This window comes from Suillus bovinus, assembly GCF_016758785.1.
Source record: "Suillus bovinus strain UH-Sbo-P2 chromosome Unknown EDB93scaffold_142, whole genome shotgun sequence".
Lineage (NCBI taxonomy): Eukaryota > Fungi > Basidiomycota > Agaricomycetes > Boletales > Suillaceae > Suillus > Suillus bovinus.
Genome location: NW_024542198.1, coordinates 1 through 17,104, shown reverse-complemented (window position 1 = coordinate 17,104; position 17,104 = coordinate 1). Strand labels below are relative to the sequence as shown.

The following is a 17,104-nucleotide window of genomic DNA, read 5'->3' as shown; positions in this document are numbered from 1 at the left end:
AATTTCATCTTCCGCGATATGCCGAAAATCAAACCTTATTTGCTTGTCCTGCACAGTTCTTCAAGCCCCCGTTGTTGTCTGTACACCGTCCCCGAACAGTACAAATCGGCAAGATCAAGATGGTGAGCTCGCGGTCCCTAACAGCACCCAGAAATTATGCTGATCTGTGCATCCTACTAGGGTATCGACCTCAAGGCACACCACGTCAAGAAAGCCCAGCGGACGGCCCCCAAAAGCGAGGATCCTTACCTCCTTTTGCTCGTCAAAGTATGTATGTTCAGTATGCACAAAAGCTCAATCTAAATGTTATTCAGCTCTACAGATTTTTGGCTCGCCGCACAGACTCAGATTTCAACAAGGTCGAATAGTTTTACGTGTGGTTCGGGCGTTTGACTGAAGCGTGGTTTTTACTCAGGCTATTCTCCACCGCCTCTTCCTCTCGAAAATCAACCGTCCTCCCCTCTCTTTGTCAAGAATTGTTAAAGAAACCACTGCCACTCCTGATCGTGACTCAAAAGTTATCGTGGTGGTTGGCACTGTAACCGATGACGTTCGTCTCGTCGAAGTGCCCAAACTCTCAGTTGCTGCTCTACGCTTCACGCGCGCAGCAAAGGAGCGCATTCTCAATGCTGGTGGTGAGGCATTGACGCTGGATCAGCTCGCACTTCGCGCACCAACAGGGTCCAACACTGTGTTGCTCCGGGGAAAGAGAAACACTCGCGAGGCTGTCAAGCACTTTGGCATGGGTCCCCACAAGAACAAGAAGCCTTACACCATTTCCAAGGGTCGCAAAGTACGTGTTGATCGTTATATGATGTTGTTCATATCTAATTCATTTCCTTCAGTTCGAGCGGGCCCGTGGTCGCCGAAAGTCTCGTGGCTTCAAAGTATAAGAAGCTTACAAAATATTCATTGGTGGCAGCGGAAGGCGTCGCAACCTCTTGTGGTCACATATGCATTATGGGTATACTACAAACCATCATTTTTTTTCATCTTTTGAGCTCTGTATGCCCCACCTATGCATTGCTTATGTCCAAGCGCACGTCTCTACTAAGAAGGTCGTACTTGAGAAATGCGATATTTAGGGCCGAAATATGATCCCGAAGTTCGAGACGCTATGCAAAATATTGATTGAACGTATCAATTGTCGGAGCTCGTCTAGATAAGTACGCAAGCTCGGCCTACTCCTTCATCATGTGCTGCAATTCCTTCAGCTCCTCTGCTACATCTTCTAGAGGTGGTGGCATGACGTGAGATTCCTGTGTCACGACCTTCTCAGCGACTTTTCCTTCCTTCTTCTGCAGAGCCTTCAAGAAAGCAGAGCCACCAAGCCAGAAGAAAGCAAGTGTCGAGCCAATGATCCAAAAGCCATACCAATGGAGCCGACGCCAAGCCTCGATAGAATCGGTAAAATGTAGCAACATAAATGGCGCTGCCACGTAGTTGAGAATGAGGATGCTGACGAAAGTTCCTGTCAAATCGTAAATGCGTTTCGTGATGGTCGTGGGTGCTCCTGGAGGGGGGAGGACGAATGGACGTAGGTTGGCACGGCAGAGGCGGCCTGCGGTAGTGATAAATCCACCGAAGAAGAAAGTCAGGTAGTAGCCTATCGCAATGCCATGCTACGACAAACTCAGCATAGGTCATGTGTAGTATACCCAAGCACCTACCCAGAAGGCGCTCGTCGCAAAAGTCAACATGCTGCTGCGGAACCCGGGCTTCTTCCCTTTGGGGGTTACGCGCTTGTATATACATTCCCTGAGCCAGATATTCGTGTTGATGTTCCATGAATCAAGTAGAACTTTGAAGTTTGAAGGGAACTCGATCTCGAGGATTTTAACGTTGGCGGCACCTTCCCATGTGGATTGGCCTGAAGGCCCGTACCCAGTAAACCCTAATCCGGTCAGGATACTGGCACCCTGATCGCCTGTATTAGCACTGCGCCTACGACAGGACATTAAGCGCACCTCTGTGAGCGTCCAGATCGCATAGTACTTAGACCGCTCGATGAAACCAGAAAATTGGAAATATGCTATCCTGCATCCAAATACGTCAGAAAAGCATTCGATCTAACAGATTGAGATGGACCTATAGAGAAACCCTTGGGTCATGAACCACGGGGTAATCACGATGCCGTAGTAGAATGAGGGACTCAAAACTACAAAGATTCCCAGGAAGACCAAACCAGTCAACATCTTGCGGTACGCGACTCGCTTTCTGCCGTCTGGAATGGACCTTGTTGAACTAGGACTGCGCTTGCCTTCGAAGAGTGATTCATCGATCAAGGACTTGTATGACGCGTAGTCGAGATATGGCCCGACCAGAACACCCGGGAAATAAAAGCTATACAAAAATCCGTTATCCGGAAACAAAACACATCGAACAAGACTCACGAATAACCAAGAAACTCGAGCAGTGTAGGATACTTCGTGACACGCTTTTGAAGTTGCCATTTGTCTAGATTCTAAATTTGTATAATTCAGGTTCAAAAGATTCGTGGGCGTGCAGTAGGAGCTTACTTCAGGAGCCGTTCTACCATCCCAGACATTCCATGCAAAGGTTGTGAGTTTCATAGTCAGCACCATCTGAGGACCTGTAATTTCGAAGGTTTCATAGCTTAGGCTGTAAAATGCTCGTATAATATGGCTTGGAACGATTATATATCAGCCTCCCGTGCAAACGTGTCTTACTTATGTATCCCTTACTTGACTGTGAGATGACCCATTACAAAGCTACAAAAAGTCTGGTGAGCAGGCATTTCCAGGGTTAAAAAGGTAAACATACATGAAAACTATCCAAGGCATGTTGGGGCCTTTTACATTAGCCGCAATGTAATACGTTCCAAGAACACTCCCTAATAGCTGAACAAAACCCCATGACAGGTTTAAAACTGGTATCAAAAAGAAAACCGAGACGAGCAGATTGAAGAGATGCTTGAGATTGGGCTGAGATGCTGGTATACGGATGAAGATACTTCCTAGGGGGCATGCTATTAGTAGACATGAGATGAGCTGGTAAAATTTTAGCCCTAGTATATGCATGTCGCAAAATTGCTCCCAACCTTGATTTGGTCGACGGATGCACCGATAGCAGATGCGAGAGGGATGAATAACGCATCCATGACTACTGGCAGGTCACGAACTGGAAAGACAACAAAGCAAGAACCACTGGCACTGGCTTTCGAGGCCAACTTGTTTCTATATAGCCCCAATATTAATAGAGTGACCCAAAAGCGGCGTCCTTTCTATATAAGTACCGCGTTTATTCCCACGCCAACGAGGCCACTTGGCACTCTGTCGAAGTCCTGCGTGCCTCATCTAACAGAGCTCTCCAACGCCCACTATCAGCGTGAAAAACTAGTTAGCTTTTCTCTTGTGTCTTGCTGACAGTCAGTCCGACGCGTCAGGTGCCTCTTGCGAAAATGACCAGTCGGAGGAAGTACGACAAATGTATCGACGTCCAGGGCAAGAATATTCAACTCCGACTTATCGCTGGTGCGCAGTGTACAGAGTCTCCCGCTAAGTGGTCATTTAGTGCAGGTTTACTGGTCCTTGAAGAAAGAAACTGCAAAAGACTCGGCCGCAAAAGGGTCTGATAACACTTCAGACATCGGCTCCGAACTGCCCCAATCAGATACCCTTGCCACAAGTAGGGGAGCACGAGAGTGTCTTTCTAGTGTTGCTGATGGAGTTGAGTCTCACAGAAGCCGTTCTTGGTAGTTATGGTTTCCAAGGTCCTACAGAGGTTGTGATACAACTTGCTGGCACCAATGAGCGTGGAGTTCGTTTGGATTATTACGGTAAGGGCGACAAGAAAAATAATTCCAAAAACAAGTCCCAATATCAAGGCAAGAGGAGAATAGGCAACAATCTGTAAGACTAGATGCGCGCAGATGCTCGTCTGAACTTGATCTGAACTTATTTATACAGAGCATATGCAACAGTTCCAGTGGGCGATGGTTGAACACTTGCAGGACTGGTGTTCTCCAGAGTCACATTCAATTCGGAGGTGACGGTGGCCATCATCGCCAAAGATTGCAAAACGAGTTCTTCTGGTCTTATGACAATGAGTAGACGAAGTGACAGCGCCACTGAATTAAGCACGTCAGGGGTGCATATCGATCCTTGCTTCTGAATCGCCCCTCACAATCACTGTTGTAAGGGGGACAGGTCGGCCTCCTACTTGACGCATCATATCACGTAACAGTTGACATATGTCCGGCGCAGCTATGTTGAAGCATATGGTTCCGTTGTTTTCAGTCTTGGCTGTTGTCTTGCCCACCACCTTTCAAGTCATCTGGCACGGGTTGCGGAAGAAACAGAAGATGCAAGGCAGTCGCGGGAGATTTATTCTTCATTCTTACCACAATCGCTGCTTCGCAATGTTTGTATGGCCACAACGCGTGATGTGGTACGGCTATTGGTCGCAACTGAAGCTTACGATAAAGATTATATTGAAGTTACAGGTACTCCTAACGGAGATGGCAAGAGAATCATTGTGGCATAATTGATGGGATCATGGGAAAGGGGGAATTGAAAAGGTCTGTCAAATGACAAAAGCACATGACTAGAAAATGAGATGCGTGCCATGGTCACCACAGATTGATGACAAGTGATTACAGGGCATCGCAACGAGGAAGGGGTCGATATTCCCCCAAGATGGTTCCCAAGGACTGATAATGAGCAATACTCAGATACGGATCTAGCCATGGCTTCTAGCTGTTAGAGACATGTTCAATCCTGCTGTCCAAATAGCGGAAGTGGGGAGAATGTTGTGAACTAGCCGAGGAAGCAAGTGGGTCATGCTTGATGTTAGCAACACCATCATCGTATACTTAATGAGACCTTTTCCAAGACAGCTGTAACACACGAAAAACGAAGCGAGCGTGAGTAAGGCACAATAATTACGACAGAAACGTTTGGACTTTGATTCGAAGCATATTTGTGGGCTGGCTGAGTGAATGTTATCCACGTTCTGCTTCTCACCGAGAGATGCAAGACTGTTAGGGTAGGGTATTGTGTCACCGAAGGACTTCGACTTGAAGAAGACATGGCTTACTACGAGAAAACGTGAAGAGTACCGAAGTATCGATAAATTGTTCGAGGGCAATGCATTGGTTGCCGATACATGGGAATTTAACTGGACAGGCGTCGAACCTAGCAAACATACAATCAGGGTATCACGGACCTGATGTCGCTGTGTAGAATGGTCCAGGTACTGAATACAAATCAAAGAGCTTCCTGTGTAGTTATCACGATACAGGGAGGACTTTAGCTAAACATGTCAACTTCCAAAACCAGATAAATATAAACGAAAGAAATGTAATGCGACTGTAAACAAGTCAGTTCGGTCAAAGGTAACTTTGATACATGACTGTCAGTAGATGCATGGGAAGGTTGCATAGACTTGTATCAAGGTCTGTGTACTGAAAGATGGCGAACCTGCCACATCTACCGATGGGCTGGCTGTGAAAAATCTTCAATTATGAAATTTCGCGTGTCCCCAGCCACTGGTCCACTCCAAAAAGATTTGAGATCTAAAGCAAACGAGTCCAAGAACGAATTTTGGGCCTGATGATAATTTGCTTTGAGCGACGAGATATTATCAGAGGATGGGATGAAATCGAAGTGTGGACGGCGGACAGCAAGGTGCACCAGCAGGTGGCACATCAGAATGAAGAGAATAAGGGAGACGATGATAGCGCTCCGAGCCTTCAAGGGCAGATGTGGCTGGAAAGGAGAATACTCGGAGATGCGCTCACGAAACGTAGGCTTAGGGGGTGGTTTTAAGAACGCTATGTAGTACTCGGGTGCGTCGGCTGTTGGAGATGATGGGGTCACGATGATGGCTGGCAAGGAAGACTTTTCCGTAGCCAGCGGAAGAGATAGATCTGCAATAATTTGATTAATGTTGCGACTTGAGTTATGGATTCACACGCACCCAAAGGCGCAGGAATCAGGTTGTAGTCAAGACGCTGAGGGAGACGGTGGATACGAGGAGCTGTATGATGGGTTGAGTCTTTGCACGCGAGATCCAAGCGGTTAAGAACTCACCCCTACGAGTCATGTTGAAAGTGGGAATAAACTAGAAAGCAATGAAGTGAAATGCTTGTTCTTGGTCTGGGCGAATAGATTCTCAGGTTTGAGAATCTTCAGAGGGAATCGACGAAAAGACTGTGGATTGAAAAGAGCGTGGGTGTTTTGTTCAAAAAGAAAAGAGCTGCGGTGGAACAGGATCTAGGCGCTTGCAATTGCAAGGTGGTGGTAAAGAAATAAAGGTATGACGATGACGAGGGAAAGTTTGTACATAGTGAGGGCTAGATAATCTGCTGACGTGATCTTAATTTACACGTGGTCTGGACCGTCTTCGACTTCAAAAGTGCAGTCATGTCGTTGCTCGAGTCTCCTTCATTCGAGACAATCTCCTCAGAAATAAAGTCCACCGCTCACCCGGATGGAAGCTACGTTCTTGCACTAACATCGCTGGGAGATTACTACGTCTCTTCTGCTTCTGCTCCGTCAAATGCAATTCATCTTTTTGACAAGTCATCCTTGAAATGCGTTCAGACCCTCAAAGGCCACCAAAAGGCCATCACAGCCTTGCGAACCGTTAGAAGTATCGGTGGGTCTGATAGGCACACACTCCTATCTGCTGGTAAGGATGGCTGTGTGATTGCTTGGGATGAACGTTCTGGTGCTCCGACCACACAAAGTATGTTTTCCATACTTTACCACTGGTACTGGACCTCCGCGTTTGACAACTCAAGAGTATTGTTGATAACTAGTGACGACATCTGGGAGACCTCGTGCCGTTTTGTCTTGTGATGCTTCTCATGATGGCTTGACCGTTGCTGCGGGGACGGACCTACAGAAGGAGGACGCATTTATACTTTACTGGTAGGTCCTGATATTCTTTACAAGGCTGTGAACTTCAATGTGAGATCAAAGGGACCCTCGAAACCCAGCTGTACCACTCCGTGTTCACAGTTCAACACATTCGGACGACATTACTGCAGTGCACTTTCTGAAAAATTGCCCGTCTCCAACATCTGGACAGATCTTGCTATCAGCTTCGACTGATGGCCTGATTAGCACGTCAAATTCTGCGGAAGATGACGAGGATGAAGCAGTTCTGAACGTCGGCAGTTGGGGTTGTAGCATATCTCAAGCAGGATGGATCCGCGGCTCGTCCACCAATCGTGTCTGGGACTGCAAGCGATATGGAGACATTCAGCTGCTGGTCAGATGAGGTACATTCCAACCACTCATCGATCTAATTATTCCTCATGATGCCGCACAAAGCTTGACATGTTGCAGAACTGTGACATTCGCCACCCCTCCGTTCATAGCCATGGGCGAACTTGGGTTACCGACTACCTGATAACATGTCACAACACAAAACGGTCTGACAGCAACCTCGCTGTATTTGTTGGTTCGAACGAGTATGTGACATATCATGATTGTAATACGCAATTTAACACTTTCGCACAGGGGTGATGTGGCCCTTCTCTCGAGCTCAGATGTGACAGACTCATCTGCACCATGGACAATCAATTCGGTATGGGCCAAGGGACACACTGGTGTTGTCCGTTCAGTCTTCTGGGATGAAAACGTACGTTTTCTTGGTGCGGTGATACCTAGTGCTCATCGGTAACACAGCATGAAATTCTTGTCACGGGAGGCGAGGATTCAAAGATAAGTACATGGCGTTGCTCTATCCCCAGGCAATTTTCGGGGTCCGATAAATTTGCGCGAGATGAAGGTGCAATGGATATGGACTCCACCGTGACTACCCTGAAAAGAGAGTGCGATGACGAGATGGATATCTCCGAGAGTGGGCCAGTAAGGATGTTCCTATATATGGCCTACCCGCGTTTGCTCATTATGAACTGCTCTTTAGGAGGGTAAAAAAGTAAAGAGGTAATCGCGAATGTGAACTGGTGGCGGAGCAGGAACTTGGATGCCATTGAAGCAGTGTCAATCAACCCTCAACCGATTATTGAAAACGGTATCAACGGCACATGTGCATGCGCCCACACTGCTCGTATCTATCCTCCGAAAAAATTATGCAACTATTTTCGGCCTGGCCTGAGATAGTAGCAGCATTTGCTTACATTATGCCGTGTTCCTAGTCAGGGTCCTGGAAGCATGTGCCAAGTTGAACAGTTAATCAGTTTTTCGATCGATCGCTGCAATTATCGTACGCTTCCGAAATTCGCACAGCAAATGTCATCAAGGTTCCCGGCGTACACTTCTCCGCTCACAATACAGTCATGCTTGGTGTGTTGAGGTTGGTGAAAGCACTGTCCCGAGTTGCCGGTGACCTGCCTCGAGGACTCGGCACGAACAGTATTAGTCAAGCTTCAGGATTTTCCTGCCGGCAATTTTGAACATTTTGGAGCGAGAACCCGCTACGTAATCGGGTCCGTTTATCTATACTGAATCCAACCGGATTGGGGCTGCGATCAGGCAATGACCACATATGTTTGCCTTGCGGCTGAGCAGAGCCTTTGTTTTTCGCGTACCGAGTTTTAAAGCCTGCTTTGCTTCATGTTATACTACGGATATTTCCAACCGTTTAATTCATGTCGGACACTACCTTGATTTCTCTGTCTGCTTGGCGAGCTTGTTGGTGACTGTGGTTCGTTTCTTGGGCTGTTTACTGATGGATAACTAGTGATCATCGGGAAGCAATCACGAATTGCAGCGCTGGGACTTCTCATTTACGAACACAGTGAGGAGTTTTCTGATACGTTTTACTTGCTGACCCTCATTTCTGCTAGTCATTACCATCGAGGACGAGGTAAACTGTCAACCTGGTTCCAGCGACCACAGCTGTTAAGTTACGGCTTGGCAGATTGATTTGATCTGGTTCAAGAAGAAAAGTTGGGTGACATATCTCTATCATTTTGTGAGTCTTGTATGATGGAGAAGAATGTGTACTACGCTAATACGCTCTCGAGAACCGCTGGCTTCCAGTGTTATGGCTCACATTCGACATAAGTGAGTATGGGGTATTGATCACTGCTGATTCTGTTGACTAGCATTCAAAGTACGACAAAACCCATATAACGCGATATCATCCAAAGTGATTCTTTTGGCACATTCCACTGTTTTACGCTAACCATTCATCAAGACGTATGTTTGTGTTACTATGACATCCATGAGGTTGACGTCCTCTGGCCTAGCTGTGTCACCTACCTGATATGCAATAATATCATGTAAGTCGCGGGTCACTTTCTCTCGATGTCTTACTCATGATTCGACAGTGCACTCCTTATGACCATATCTGTTCAAAGTAAGTATACAGCCCATGCACAACCGCCACCGCTGAACCTTTATTTGTATCAGCAATACTGCAGCTTAGAGGGAGTTCAACGGTTTCGTACGAAAAGTCGACAACTAACATCCTTCAAGGTGTGGGCAATTTACAACCGAAATCGCAGGGTACTCTTTTGGATGATTGTCCTGAGTATAATTGAGATCGCAACGATGGCGCTCCTCATTGGCTTGACGATTACTCGCGTGGAAAGTGAGTCTGGCTATCTTCATCGTAGGGTTGACTCAATGAACCGCTACTAGAATTTCCGGTAGTTTCTACTCCAGCGGGCTGTCTCTTTGACGGTCTTGCCCCACTCTCTGCAATCTTTTGGACGCCAGCGCTGATCCTCGAACCTATCATTTGCACACTCGTCATCAAGAAAGTTTTTTTGGACCGACAACAACGCAGTGAACTTGCAACGTTTTTGGCCCGTGATAGGTCGGTAGTTATCATCTTTGTTGACATATTGCTGACGACTACTCAAGTTTATTATACTTTCTCGTGTACGTCCGTCACCTTCTAGGTGTACTTGATCATTTACCATCTACAGAATATTCATGGAACTCGTTGGATCAACTATTGTCTGGGCTCGATATCCCTCCTATATCAACCTCTTCATGCCGTGGGTCTCTTTCTGTCTCCCTGTGTGTTACATTTCTAAAACAAATTAATAGCTGGTCTGTTGCTGTGCCATCCTTTCTCTGCAACCGCCTTCTGCTCAACATGAGAGGGCGCTTCTCAAGGCCCGGGTCTGAGCCTGTGCACTCCTCGTTGTTGATTGAACTCGCAACCCTTCGAACCAGCGCGGATTCATCCAGAATTCCAGACGAAGAGTGAAAGATGGTGTGATGTATTTGTATATCTCAGCATAATTTCAACTTGTATGATATCTCTCTGTTTACGCGGATCTTTGTTGGTGTAACGTTGTGGGTGCTGCGTGTTGTTGTGAGTTTATTCTTTGTCTTCATCTTGATTGTGGAAACGTTGTCAGCCTCGCCAAGTCTAACACCCCCGGATGTTGTCACCATTGGCAAGCTCCTCACTTTGTCATGTTGGGCCAACTGCCTGGCAGTGTTTGCATTGCGGTACCAGTGATCCGAGAGGATCTATGGCGTTTTTTTACGTACTTTTCATGTCCAGCCCAAAGCTCCGGGTCCTTATTTGCTCATCGACACCAATTCAATATGCAATTTTCAGCCGAACTTACTCGTTCCGTTGGAGGCAAGTTTCTATGAGAGGGTAGTAGCTGGTAAGTTTTTTCATTAAAAAATTTAAATGAAACCCTGAACCAGTCATATGGACCAGGTCGCCGTCAACGGGAGAAGATGGTTTTAGGTGGGACTTAGTCACTGGCCAAGGTCGGAAACGAAATTTACAAGGCGCTGCAACATTTTTCAGTCAAACATCTAGCGTGGAAAGTACGTCACAAGAGCAAGGTACCAATGTTTCCGGGCCCTATACTAAGAATTTGAAAATAACGACTAGGGCCCTCGGTCATGTTACCAGCGGCTTCTTTGAACTTCTTTATTTCGATGCGACATACAGCTCTTCCTTTGTTTTGCCTTCACTGCTGCAGCGTTTTGGTGCTGCCGCAGTTGAAGCTTCCTGTGAGTAACCGATCAAGACAGATGCTGATTTACCTTGCTCCACCTAGCGGCGCGATCTTGGAGCGCGCATGACGACAGTCAGAACATCGGTGAATAGTACTCGTGTATCTCTCTTTCAATTTTTCTATAATGTCGTTTGGTTTGCAGGAGCACTTTTTAATATCGAAATACGTTGGATAAATGTGGTCTCTTGAGGATCTACGATGATCCTCAGGCTTTCAAGTAGAGTGGATCTGCTATCTGTATGCAGTATTCAATTTTCTAGACGCTCTTCGTGAACCAAGCCAGCTGCGATGAGACGTACTGGAGAGTCAACTGAGTAAGACTTCTCTCTCATGAGTTGTGCTTAGTTTTAGTGTCTGACTCAATGCAGGCTAACTTTGATTCTTTTGAATCTCACTTTCACGTACCATGATTTATGTTATGCTGATCTGAAAACGAAGCTTATACTCTACAACAAAGGCGATACTACATGTAAGTTGCCACTATATGATGAATGGATAATGATGCAGCAGACGAGCGTGATAGTCACAGCGGGGTATGAGGGGACATGAGTGCCCGTTGGCGCTGAAGCTGTCAGAAAAGGTCTTCAAGCGTCATCTGCTTGACAATGTCCTAAAGGCAAAAAGACTGAGCATCAGCAATGAAGCGAGAGAAATGTTACCAACCGTGTTTGACACCATCTGGGAAAACTCTTCAAAGCTAAGTTTTCCATCACGATCTAGATCACCCTCCATGATCGTCTTGTCAACAATCTGCTGTAGTTGTTGATCCTGTTTCAAAGAAATGATTACAAGAAGTTCCAAAATTAAGCGCATACAGACCTTGAGATTGTTTCCAACCATCATTTTCAATACCAGAAACAGCTCTCCATTGGAAATGAAACCATCTCGATCCACATCATAAACCTTGAATGCGACTTGATATCATGACGTGAGGTCATGCTGATGAACCAAAATGGGAGACGCACATCGTAGCTTCTCTTCTCGCCCTCCTCGACTGCTAAATGCACTCAATCCACCCACGAATTCTTGGAAGTCTACAGTGCCTCCTCCACTGTGCAAGAATTAAATTGTGACTCGGCCACAGAACTCTGGAGACGCACTCTTCGTCAAAGATTGCAATCATCCTTGAGGCCAATGGGTTGGTAGCTATTTGTGGTATTTGCAAAAATTCTTCCCGATCTATGGAGCCCGAGCCATCACTGTATATGCATTGTAAGATCGGTAGCAAGGATGGTCAATTGACGAAATGATATAGACCTGTCTAGCTTCATAAAGCGCTTCTTCAATCTTTCCAGCTCAGCGGATGTGACTGTGCAGCACAGTCAAATGAGTATCGCAGAGCAGAAGTGGTTCGAAACACAGAACGCACAGTTGGATCGCTTCTGCATATCCTCCATGAACTGTGATGCTGTTCATCGCGGGGTGAGTGGAAGATGAATGTGTCATGGGAAATCTGATAAACAAACGTGTTTGACCCATGGCTCCTGATTAAACTGGGCAATCTATGTGATTGTATAACAAGGGTGGGATTAGTCGGTTAGATGGTGTGCTCGGTGATGAGAGGTAAGGACAAGCTGTATTAATCTGTAGTCGTGAGAAATTACGGTAAGTCTTTGCAGCACGCGTCTTTCATCATACTAGTACCAGCCGCGACTGACGGTGAGCTAGAATTCAAGGGCAGTGAATGTTGCGGCAATGGCGAGCCAATATCATTCAGAAAGCTGTAAAGGATTCACGGATACAGCGGAGACAGATTCAATTTCGGGAAAATAACTCCCTGATGATCCCAAACCTTCCATCGGTCGTTCTACATAGAAGTTCCCCCGGGAATTGCAGTTTACACCGCATCAACAGGTCATTATCCCGGTTTTATGCTACCGGGTATGCCAGTGATACTCATACAACTCTCTCCGCCAAGTCTGAGCCCACGCCTTCTGATGCGCAGCGTCGAACTATATACGCACTTTCCACTCCACCTGGGAAAGCAGGTATCGCTATCATTCGGGTTTCTGGACCCGACGCCCTTGACGTCTGGCGCCGAGTGACACGCAAAGTTAAATCTGGGGACAAACTAATACCATGGATGCTTCAGCGGAGACACGTCGTCGACCCAGAGACCGAAGAGAAACTCGACGACAGTTTAACTGTTTTCTTCAAGGGTGAGTTCTTATTATTTGCTGTAGGTCGCGGGATATTAGGTTATGTGCATTAGGTCCAAAATCATTTACCACGGAAGATACTGTTGAGCTTCACATCCACTCTGGGCGCGCAGTGCTCTCTGCAGTGTTACGTGCCCTTGCTAAACTGCCATATTGTCGGCCCGCTGCCCCAGGCGAATTTACCAGACGTGCCTTCGAGGGTGGCCGGCTTGATCTCACCCAAGTCGAGGGTTTGCGCGACTTGATAGATGCTGAAACAGAAGCTCAAAGAAGGATTGCTATCAGCGGAGCTGAGGTAGGGGTTATTACTGAGCTTGGGAATTATAACTTACTGTTCCTAGGGGGTTGCGAGGGCGCGATATGCTGCACTAAGGTCACAGATACTAGAATGTTTGGTTTTTGTTGAAGGTTTTATCGATTTTGGCGAGGACGTGGACGAACTTGGACAGGAAGCGATGATTAAAGAAGGCAGGTCCTTTACAGGCTCATTCACAATTTTATCTGAAATGGTATTAGCTCATGATCGTGCATTGAATATCATCAACAGCATTCGATCTCACTTGCATGACAACCGCCGTGGGGAGATTCTGCGCTCTGGAATAAAACTTGTGATATTTGGACCTCCGAATGCTGGCAAGAGTAGCTTGTTCAATTTTCTTGGCATGTCCTTCAAGTTGCGCTTTTTCAGACACTAATTCGAATCCTTGATTTGTAGCTCAGCGTGATGCGGCCATCACATCACCCATTCCAGGAACTACGCGTGACGTACTCACGCTCACTTTGGACATCGGAGGCTTTCCTGTTATTCTGAGCGACACTGCTGGCCTGCGAGAAACACTGGAAACTGTAGAGCAGGTAGGGGTGGGTCGTGCGGGTAACGCGTATGTGCAAGTCATATTACACTACCCATTCGTTAACGATTCGCTCAGTGTCAAGGAGGCTGATCTGTCTCTTTGTGTTCTATCTCTTCCCGATGTTTTATCGTCCCGGGACAATGCCCTCGTTCGAGTCCCGGATGAGGTTAAGAGCCACCTGAAACTAGATACCCTTTTCTTGTTGAACAAGTCTGATACTATCGCGAGCCTTCCTCCCAACCAGTCTCTCACTTTCACGGAGTATGGCGATAACTATGATCACAGCAGACAACCTCAGTTCTGGACAGCGAGTCTTCGCACATCAGAGGGTACCCAATCGTTTCTGGATGGTCTCGCACAGGTTTTACGATCAAGGTACCTTACACAGGTCCGATATCTACTGGCTGTATGGCCATACTGACCTTCCTTAATAGATACAGCGATGGTTTCGACTACACAAGCCCACTTATCACGCATGCCCGTCATAGAGATATTCTTGAGCGAGCTGTCATGCACTTGGAAGAGTTCATCGCCTTCTGTAAGTACATTTGTTATGCTTCATTGATGTATCATGTCAATGTCTGCTCGACCTCACAGCTCCTTCGGAAGTGGACATCGCCGCGGAGTCCCTACGTTATGCAGCTCGTGCGATTGGTTCTGTTTCTGGACTAGATGTCGGTGTTGAGGAAGTTCTGGGCGGGATATTCGGATCGTTTTGCGTAGGCAAATGATTGTGTGATTCGTAGATGTCCATCTTGACCAGTCTCAGCCAAGTGGTAAGCATGACAGGACAGAAATTTGGTACCTCTTCAATAGTCATTTTTCATTTACGGACATTCACACATAGATAGATCTTTTAAAGTCTAAAGTAGTTACAAGTGATGGCCTTTGGTCATTGGGTTTTATTAGTACTCATGTCCCTTCATTACAAATGCAGACATTTGTATACTATATTTGCACTATATTTTTCATTTTTCATTTGTCAATGCTCAGTCCACTTAGCTGGTAAAGATGCTTGTGCAATGATTGTCATTGTCAAGAGGTTGTAATTTGTGTAAAAATAGCATGAATGAGGTGGCAGAACAGTATAAAACAGCCAACATCATTCATCAGTAAACCACAATTTTCTCAGACTTTGGCTTAAGCAGCATTGATAAATCTTGTGGATCTCATAGATGCTCTGTGAGCCCATGCTATCTTCAGGTTGTCCCTTGAGCATTTCTGTTTGCATGTTCTGTTGTCTATGGATGACAACAGCTTCACGGCACATTGTGTTGGAGTATGATGCATAATAGTACTTTGCCACTAACAGCTGCTTCCAGTAATCTAAGAAATTGGAATAACAAGCTTTCCACTTCACTTCTCTTCATTTTGAAAAGCATAAAATGTTTGCAATATTATTACTGAGATAAGTGAGTATGCAATTGACGCAGAAGGCACCTGATCAATAGTTATTACATTTTTTGTGTTTTGTCATTTTTTCATCACATTTGTCACAATACCACTACCTTAACACACCTGGGTTGCCCAATAAGTAAGGCTTACAATAGTGGGCGACTAAGTGTCTCACCCAGGCTTAGAATAGTTAATTGTGTTAAATCTCAGCACCAGCATTAAACCTTGCCCCAAATAAATATATAATACCTTAGGCATAAGTACTGCTGGAGGTATATATCAACACCAGCATTAATTACTGCCCCAAATAATGTAAGTGTTTTTTGGTACTACTGGGATATTTCACTAACCAGTTATTCCTGTCCTTGATGTTGATGCCAATGTCAAGTTCTCTTTCCTGTGCATCCTCTTTGACGTTGATGTCCAGCTTCTCAATGTCAAGCTTTCTGTCCTATGGATCCTGTCCCTCAAAATTAAAGCTTTCCAACATCAAGGTAGAGCTCCCTTTCCTCTGCGTATCATCCTTAATGTTGACATTGAGCTCTTTCCTGCACATCCTCTTTGATGTTGATGTCCAGGTCCTCAGTGTTGAGCTTTCTGTCCTATGGATCCTGTCTCTCAACATTAAAGCTCACCAACATCAAGGTAGAGCTTCCTTCCCTCTGTGTATCATCCTCAACATTGACATTAAGCTTGCCAAGTCAAGCTCTCTTTGCCTGCTTACTCTACTACTATTGAACTCCAAAATCATGGCAGGACCAGGATTCGAACCTAGGCCTTCCCAACTCCAGGGGGATGTCTTAACCACTAGACTATCCAGCCATTATAGTTTCCCTCACTGCGTCCAATGTGTGGATTACATCATATTTCAACACACCCCCTTAATCCACACAGGGATTACAAGGTGCCATTTTGGGTCTCAGCGGAAGTTGTGCCTATTTCTAAGGTCACATCCTGTCATGAGTACCTTTAACAAACCATTATTCTTTCCTAAATCTTCCTAAGCGCCAATACACAACACCTAAGTCAAACCCTAACCCTACCCTGAAAGTGTCTATCATTCCCGAAATACCTTTAGCGCCCACGACACGTGTCTTTGATGTGACTGATGAAGAAGACGAGTTCTTTGATTGTGAATAGATTAGATTAGATACAATAAGATATGGTCACATGATACTTCTTTAATATTCTACGACGTTCTATGGTACAATTCTCTTTCCTATTTTATGATTGGCTAGTAGTTACAACTCAGTTTCAATCTCCGTCTCAATAGTTGTATATAGGTAGCATGTCTTGGTCGATAGTTCTTTAGTTCAAACCTCTTGTATCTACAACTGTAGCAATCCAAGACGTACTTGCTCCTCTTTCTCTTGTCCGATAACCTTAGTTGAGTCCTAGTCTCTGCCCAAGCGTTAATTCGTTATTTGGGTTGTGACACATCCATCAACAGGGCTCATAACCTATTGAACTCCAAAATCATGACAGAACCAGGATTTGAACCTAGGCTTTCCCAACTCTGGGGGGATGTCTTAACCACTAGACTATCCAGCCATTACAGTTTCCCTCACTGCATCCAATGTGTGGATTACATCATATTCCAACTCAAGGCGAACACAGTCTGAGTTCAACAGCAAAATGTTTGACTTTTGGTGATGGCAATGCTTTGGTCAGGGTATCAGCGACCATGTCTGTGGTGGGACAATAGATGAGGCAGAGCTTCCCATTGTCAATTATCCAGCGAATGAAGTGAAAATGAATATCAA

At 45.8% G+C, this 17,104-nt stretch overlaps 8 protein-coding genes and 2 non-coding genes across 10 annotated transcripts; 5 read left to right on the top strand and 5 right to left on the bottom strand.

Moving 5' to 3' along the window:
- The first annotated feature begins 50 nt into the window (after positions 1-50).
- On the top strand, positions 51-1,126 carry EDB93DRAFT_1186083 (60S ribosomal protein L18). Its single transcript, XM_041450806.1, has 5 exons — positions 51-122; positions 181-267; positions 315-359; positions 416-793; positions 846-1,126. Exons 1-5 carry the CDS (start codon positions 120-122, stop codon positions 891-893), a joined length of 561 nt encoding a protein of 186 aa, XP_041301151.1. The 5' UTR covers positions 51-119; the 3' UTR covers positions 894-1,126.
- EDB93DRAFT_1186081 (MBOAT, membrane-bound O-acyltransferase family-domain-containing protein) lies at positions 1,127-3,277 on the bottom strand. The gene is made up of 10 exons (XM_041450805.1): positions 3,257-3,277; positions 3,062-3,197; positions 2,785-3,011; positions 2,706-2,732; positions 2,520-2,646; positions 2,394-2,464; positions 2,089-2,343; positions 1,968-2,037; positions 1,671-1,919; positions 1,127-1,622 (listed from the first exon to the last, which is right to left on the bottom strand). The coding sequence occupies exons 2-10, from the start codon at positions 3,119-3,121 to the stop codon at positions 1,182-1,184; spliced, it is 1,527 nt and encodes a 508-aa protein (XP_041301150.1). The 5' UTR covers positions 3,122-3,197; positions 3,257-3,277; the 3' UTR covers positions 1,127-1,181.
- A 796-nt stretch (positions 3,278-4,073) lies between these two features.
- On the top strand, positions 4,074-4,666 carry EDB93DRAFT_197026 (uncharacterized protein). Its single transcript, XM_041455660.1, has one exon. It carries the CDS (start codon positions 4,214-4,216, stop codon positions 4,508-4,510), a length of 297 nt encoding a protein of 98 aa, XP_041301149.1. The 5' UTR covers positions 4,074-4,213; the 3' UTR covers positions 4,511-4,666.
- Positions 4,667-5,450: 784 nt separating this feature from the next.
- EDB93DRAFT_1243644 (uncharacterized protein) lies at positions 5,451-6,066 on the bottom strand (the record flags this gene model as incomplete). The annotated part of the gene is made up of 3 exons (XM_041452172.1): positions 5,451-5,890; positions 5,941-6,000; positions 6,054-6,066. The coding sequence occupies 3 exons, from the start codon at positions 6,064-6,066 to the stop codon at positions 5,451-5,453; spliced, it is 513 nt and encodes a 170-aa protein (XP_041301148.1).
- Positions 6,067-6,386: 320 nt separating this feature from the next.
- EDB93DRAFT_1243643 (WD40-repeat-containing domain protein) lies at positions 6,387-7,923 on the top strand (the record flags this gene model as incomplete). Its single annotated transcript, XM_041452171.1, has 8 exons — positions 6,387-6,711; positions 6,785-6,896; positions 6,948-7,187; positions 7,216-7,249; positions 7,302-7,441; positions 7,491-7,611; positions 7,659-7,841; positions 7,900-7,923. 8 exons carry the CDS (start codon positions 6,387-6,389, stop codon positions 7,921-7,923), a joined length of 1,179 nt encoding a protein of 392 aa, XP_041301147.1.
- Positions 7,924-9,356: 1,433 nt separating this feature from the next.
- Positions 9,357-10,247, top strand: EDB93DRAFT_197086 (uncharacterized protein). Its single transcript, XM_041455661.1, has 5 exons — positions 9,357-9,531; positions 9,582-9,759; positions 9,807-9,824; positions 9,872-9,943; positions 9,996-10,247. The coding sequence occupies exons 1-5, from the start codon at positions 9,459-9,461 to the stop codon at positions 10,156-10,158; spliced, it is 504 nt and encodes a 167-aa protein (XP_041301146.1). The 5' UTR covers positions 9,357-9,458; the 3' UTR covers positions 10,159-10,247.
- A 1,257-nt stretch (positions 10,248-11,504) lies between these two features.
- Positions 11,505-12,412, bottom strand: EDB93DRAFT_1243641 (uncharacterized protein; the record flags this gene model as incomplete). Its single annotated transcript, XM_041452170.1, has 8 exons — positions 11,505-11,543; positions 11,597-11,701; positions 11,753-11,847; positions 11,899-11,984; positions 12,034-12,132; positions 12,191-12,242; positions 12,303-12,341; positions 12,400-12,412. The coding sequence occupies 8 exons, from the start codon at positions 12,410-12,412 to the stop codon at positions 11,505-11,507; spliced, it is 528 nt and encodes a 175-aa protein (XP_041301145.1).
- A 102-nt stretch (positions 12,413-12,514) lies between these two features.
- Positions 12,515-15,009, top strand: EDB93DRAFT_1186023 (tRNA modification GTPase TrmE). Its single transcript, XM_041450804.1, has 8 exons — positions 12,515-13,092; positions 13,146-13,387; positions 13,434-13,560; positions 13,609-13,752; positions 13,808-13,973; positions 14,022-14,321; positions 14,381-14,484; positions 14,544-15,009. The coding sequence occupies exons 1-8, from the start codon at positions 12,618-12,620 to the stop codon at positions 14,675-14,677; spliced, it is 1,692 nt and encodes a 563-aa protein (XP_041301144.1). The 5' UTR covers positions 12,515-12,617; the 3' UTR covers positions 14,678-15,009.
- Positions 15,010-16,091: 1,082 nt separating this feature from the next.
- On the bottom strand, positions 16,092-16,163 carry EDB93DRAFT_t115. Its single transcript has one exon. It is a non-coding gene; the product is annotated as a tRNA-Ser (tRNA).
- A 657-nt stretch (positions 16,164-16,820) lies between these two features.
- Positions 16,821-16,892, bottom strand: EDB93DRAFT_t114. The gene has a single exon. It is a non-coding gene; the product is annotated as a tRNA-Ser (tRNA).
- Positions 16,893-17,104: the final 212 nt, after the last annotated feature.

Excerpts from the sequence above, each read along its gene's own strand:
- EDB93DRAFT_1186081 (XM_041450805.1), bottom strand. The coding sequence starts at position 3,121 with ATGGATGCGTTATTCATCCCTCTCGCATCTGCTATCGGTGCATCCGTC. Across the intron at positions 2,733-2,784 it reads ATGCCTTGGATAGTTTTCAT|CTTTGTAATGGGTCATCTCA; the intron begins GTATGTTTACCT and ends GACTTTTTGTAG. Across the intron at positions 2,465-2,519 it reads ATGGTAGAACGGCTCCTGAA|AATCTAGACAAATGGCAACT; the intron begins GTAAGCTCCTAC and ends ATACAAATTTAG.
- EDB93DRAFT_1186023 (XM_041450804.1), top strand. The coding sequence starts at position 12,618 with ATGTTGCGGCAATGGCGAGCCAATATCATTCAGAAAGCTGTAAAGGAT. Across the intron at positions 13,561-13,608 it reads GGAAGCGATGATTAAAGAAG|CTCATGATCGTGCATTGAAT; the intron begins GCAGGTCCTTTA and ends AAATGGTATTAG. Across the intron at positions 13,974-14,021 it reads GTGGGTCGTGCGGGTAACGC|TGTCAAGGAGGCTGATCTGT; the intron begins GTATGTGCAAGT and ends CGATTCGCTCAG.
- EDB93DRAFT_197026 (XM_041455660.1), top strand. The coding sequence starts at position 4,214 with ATGTCCGGCGCAGCTATGTTGAAGCATATGGTTCCGTTGTTTTCAGTC.
- EDB93DRAFT_1186083 (XM_041450806.1), top strand. Across the intron at positions 268-314 it reads ACCTCCTTTTGCTCGTCAAA|CTCTACAGATTTTTGGCTCG; the intron begins GTATGTATGTTC and ends AATGTTATTCAG. Across the intron at positions 360-415 it reads CAGACTCAGATTTCAACAAG|GCTATTCTCCACCGCCTCTT; the intron begins GTCGAATAGTTT and ends GTTTTTACTCAG.
- EDB93DRAFT_197086 (XM_041455661.1), top strand. The coding sequence starts at position 9,459 with ATGATTGTCCTGAGTATAATTGAGATCGCAACGATGGCGCTCCTCATT. Across the intron at positions 9,532-9,581 it reads GACGATTACTCGCGTGGAAA|AATTTCCGGTAGTTTCTACT; the intron begins GTGAGTCTGGCT and ends AACCGCTACTAG. Across the intron at positions 9,944-9,995 it reads TATATCAACCTCTTCATGCC|CTGGTCTGTTGCTGTGCCAT; the intron begins GTGGGTCTCTTT and ends ACAAATTAATAG.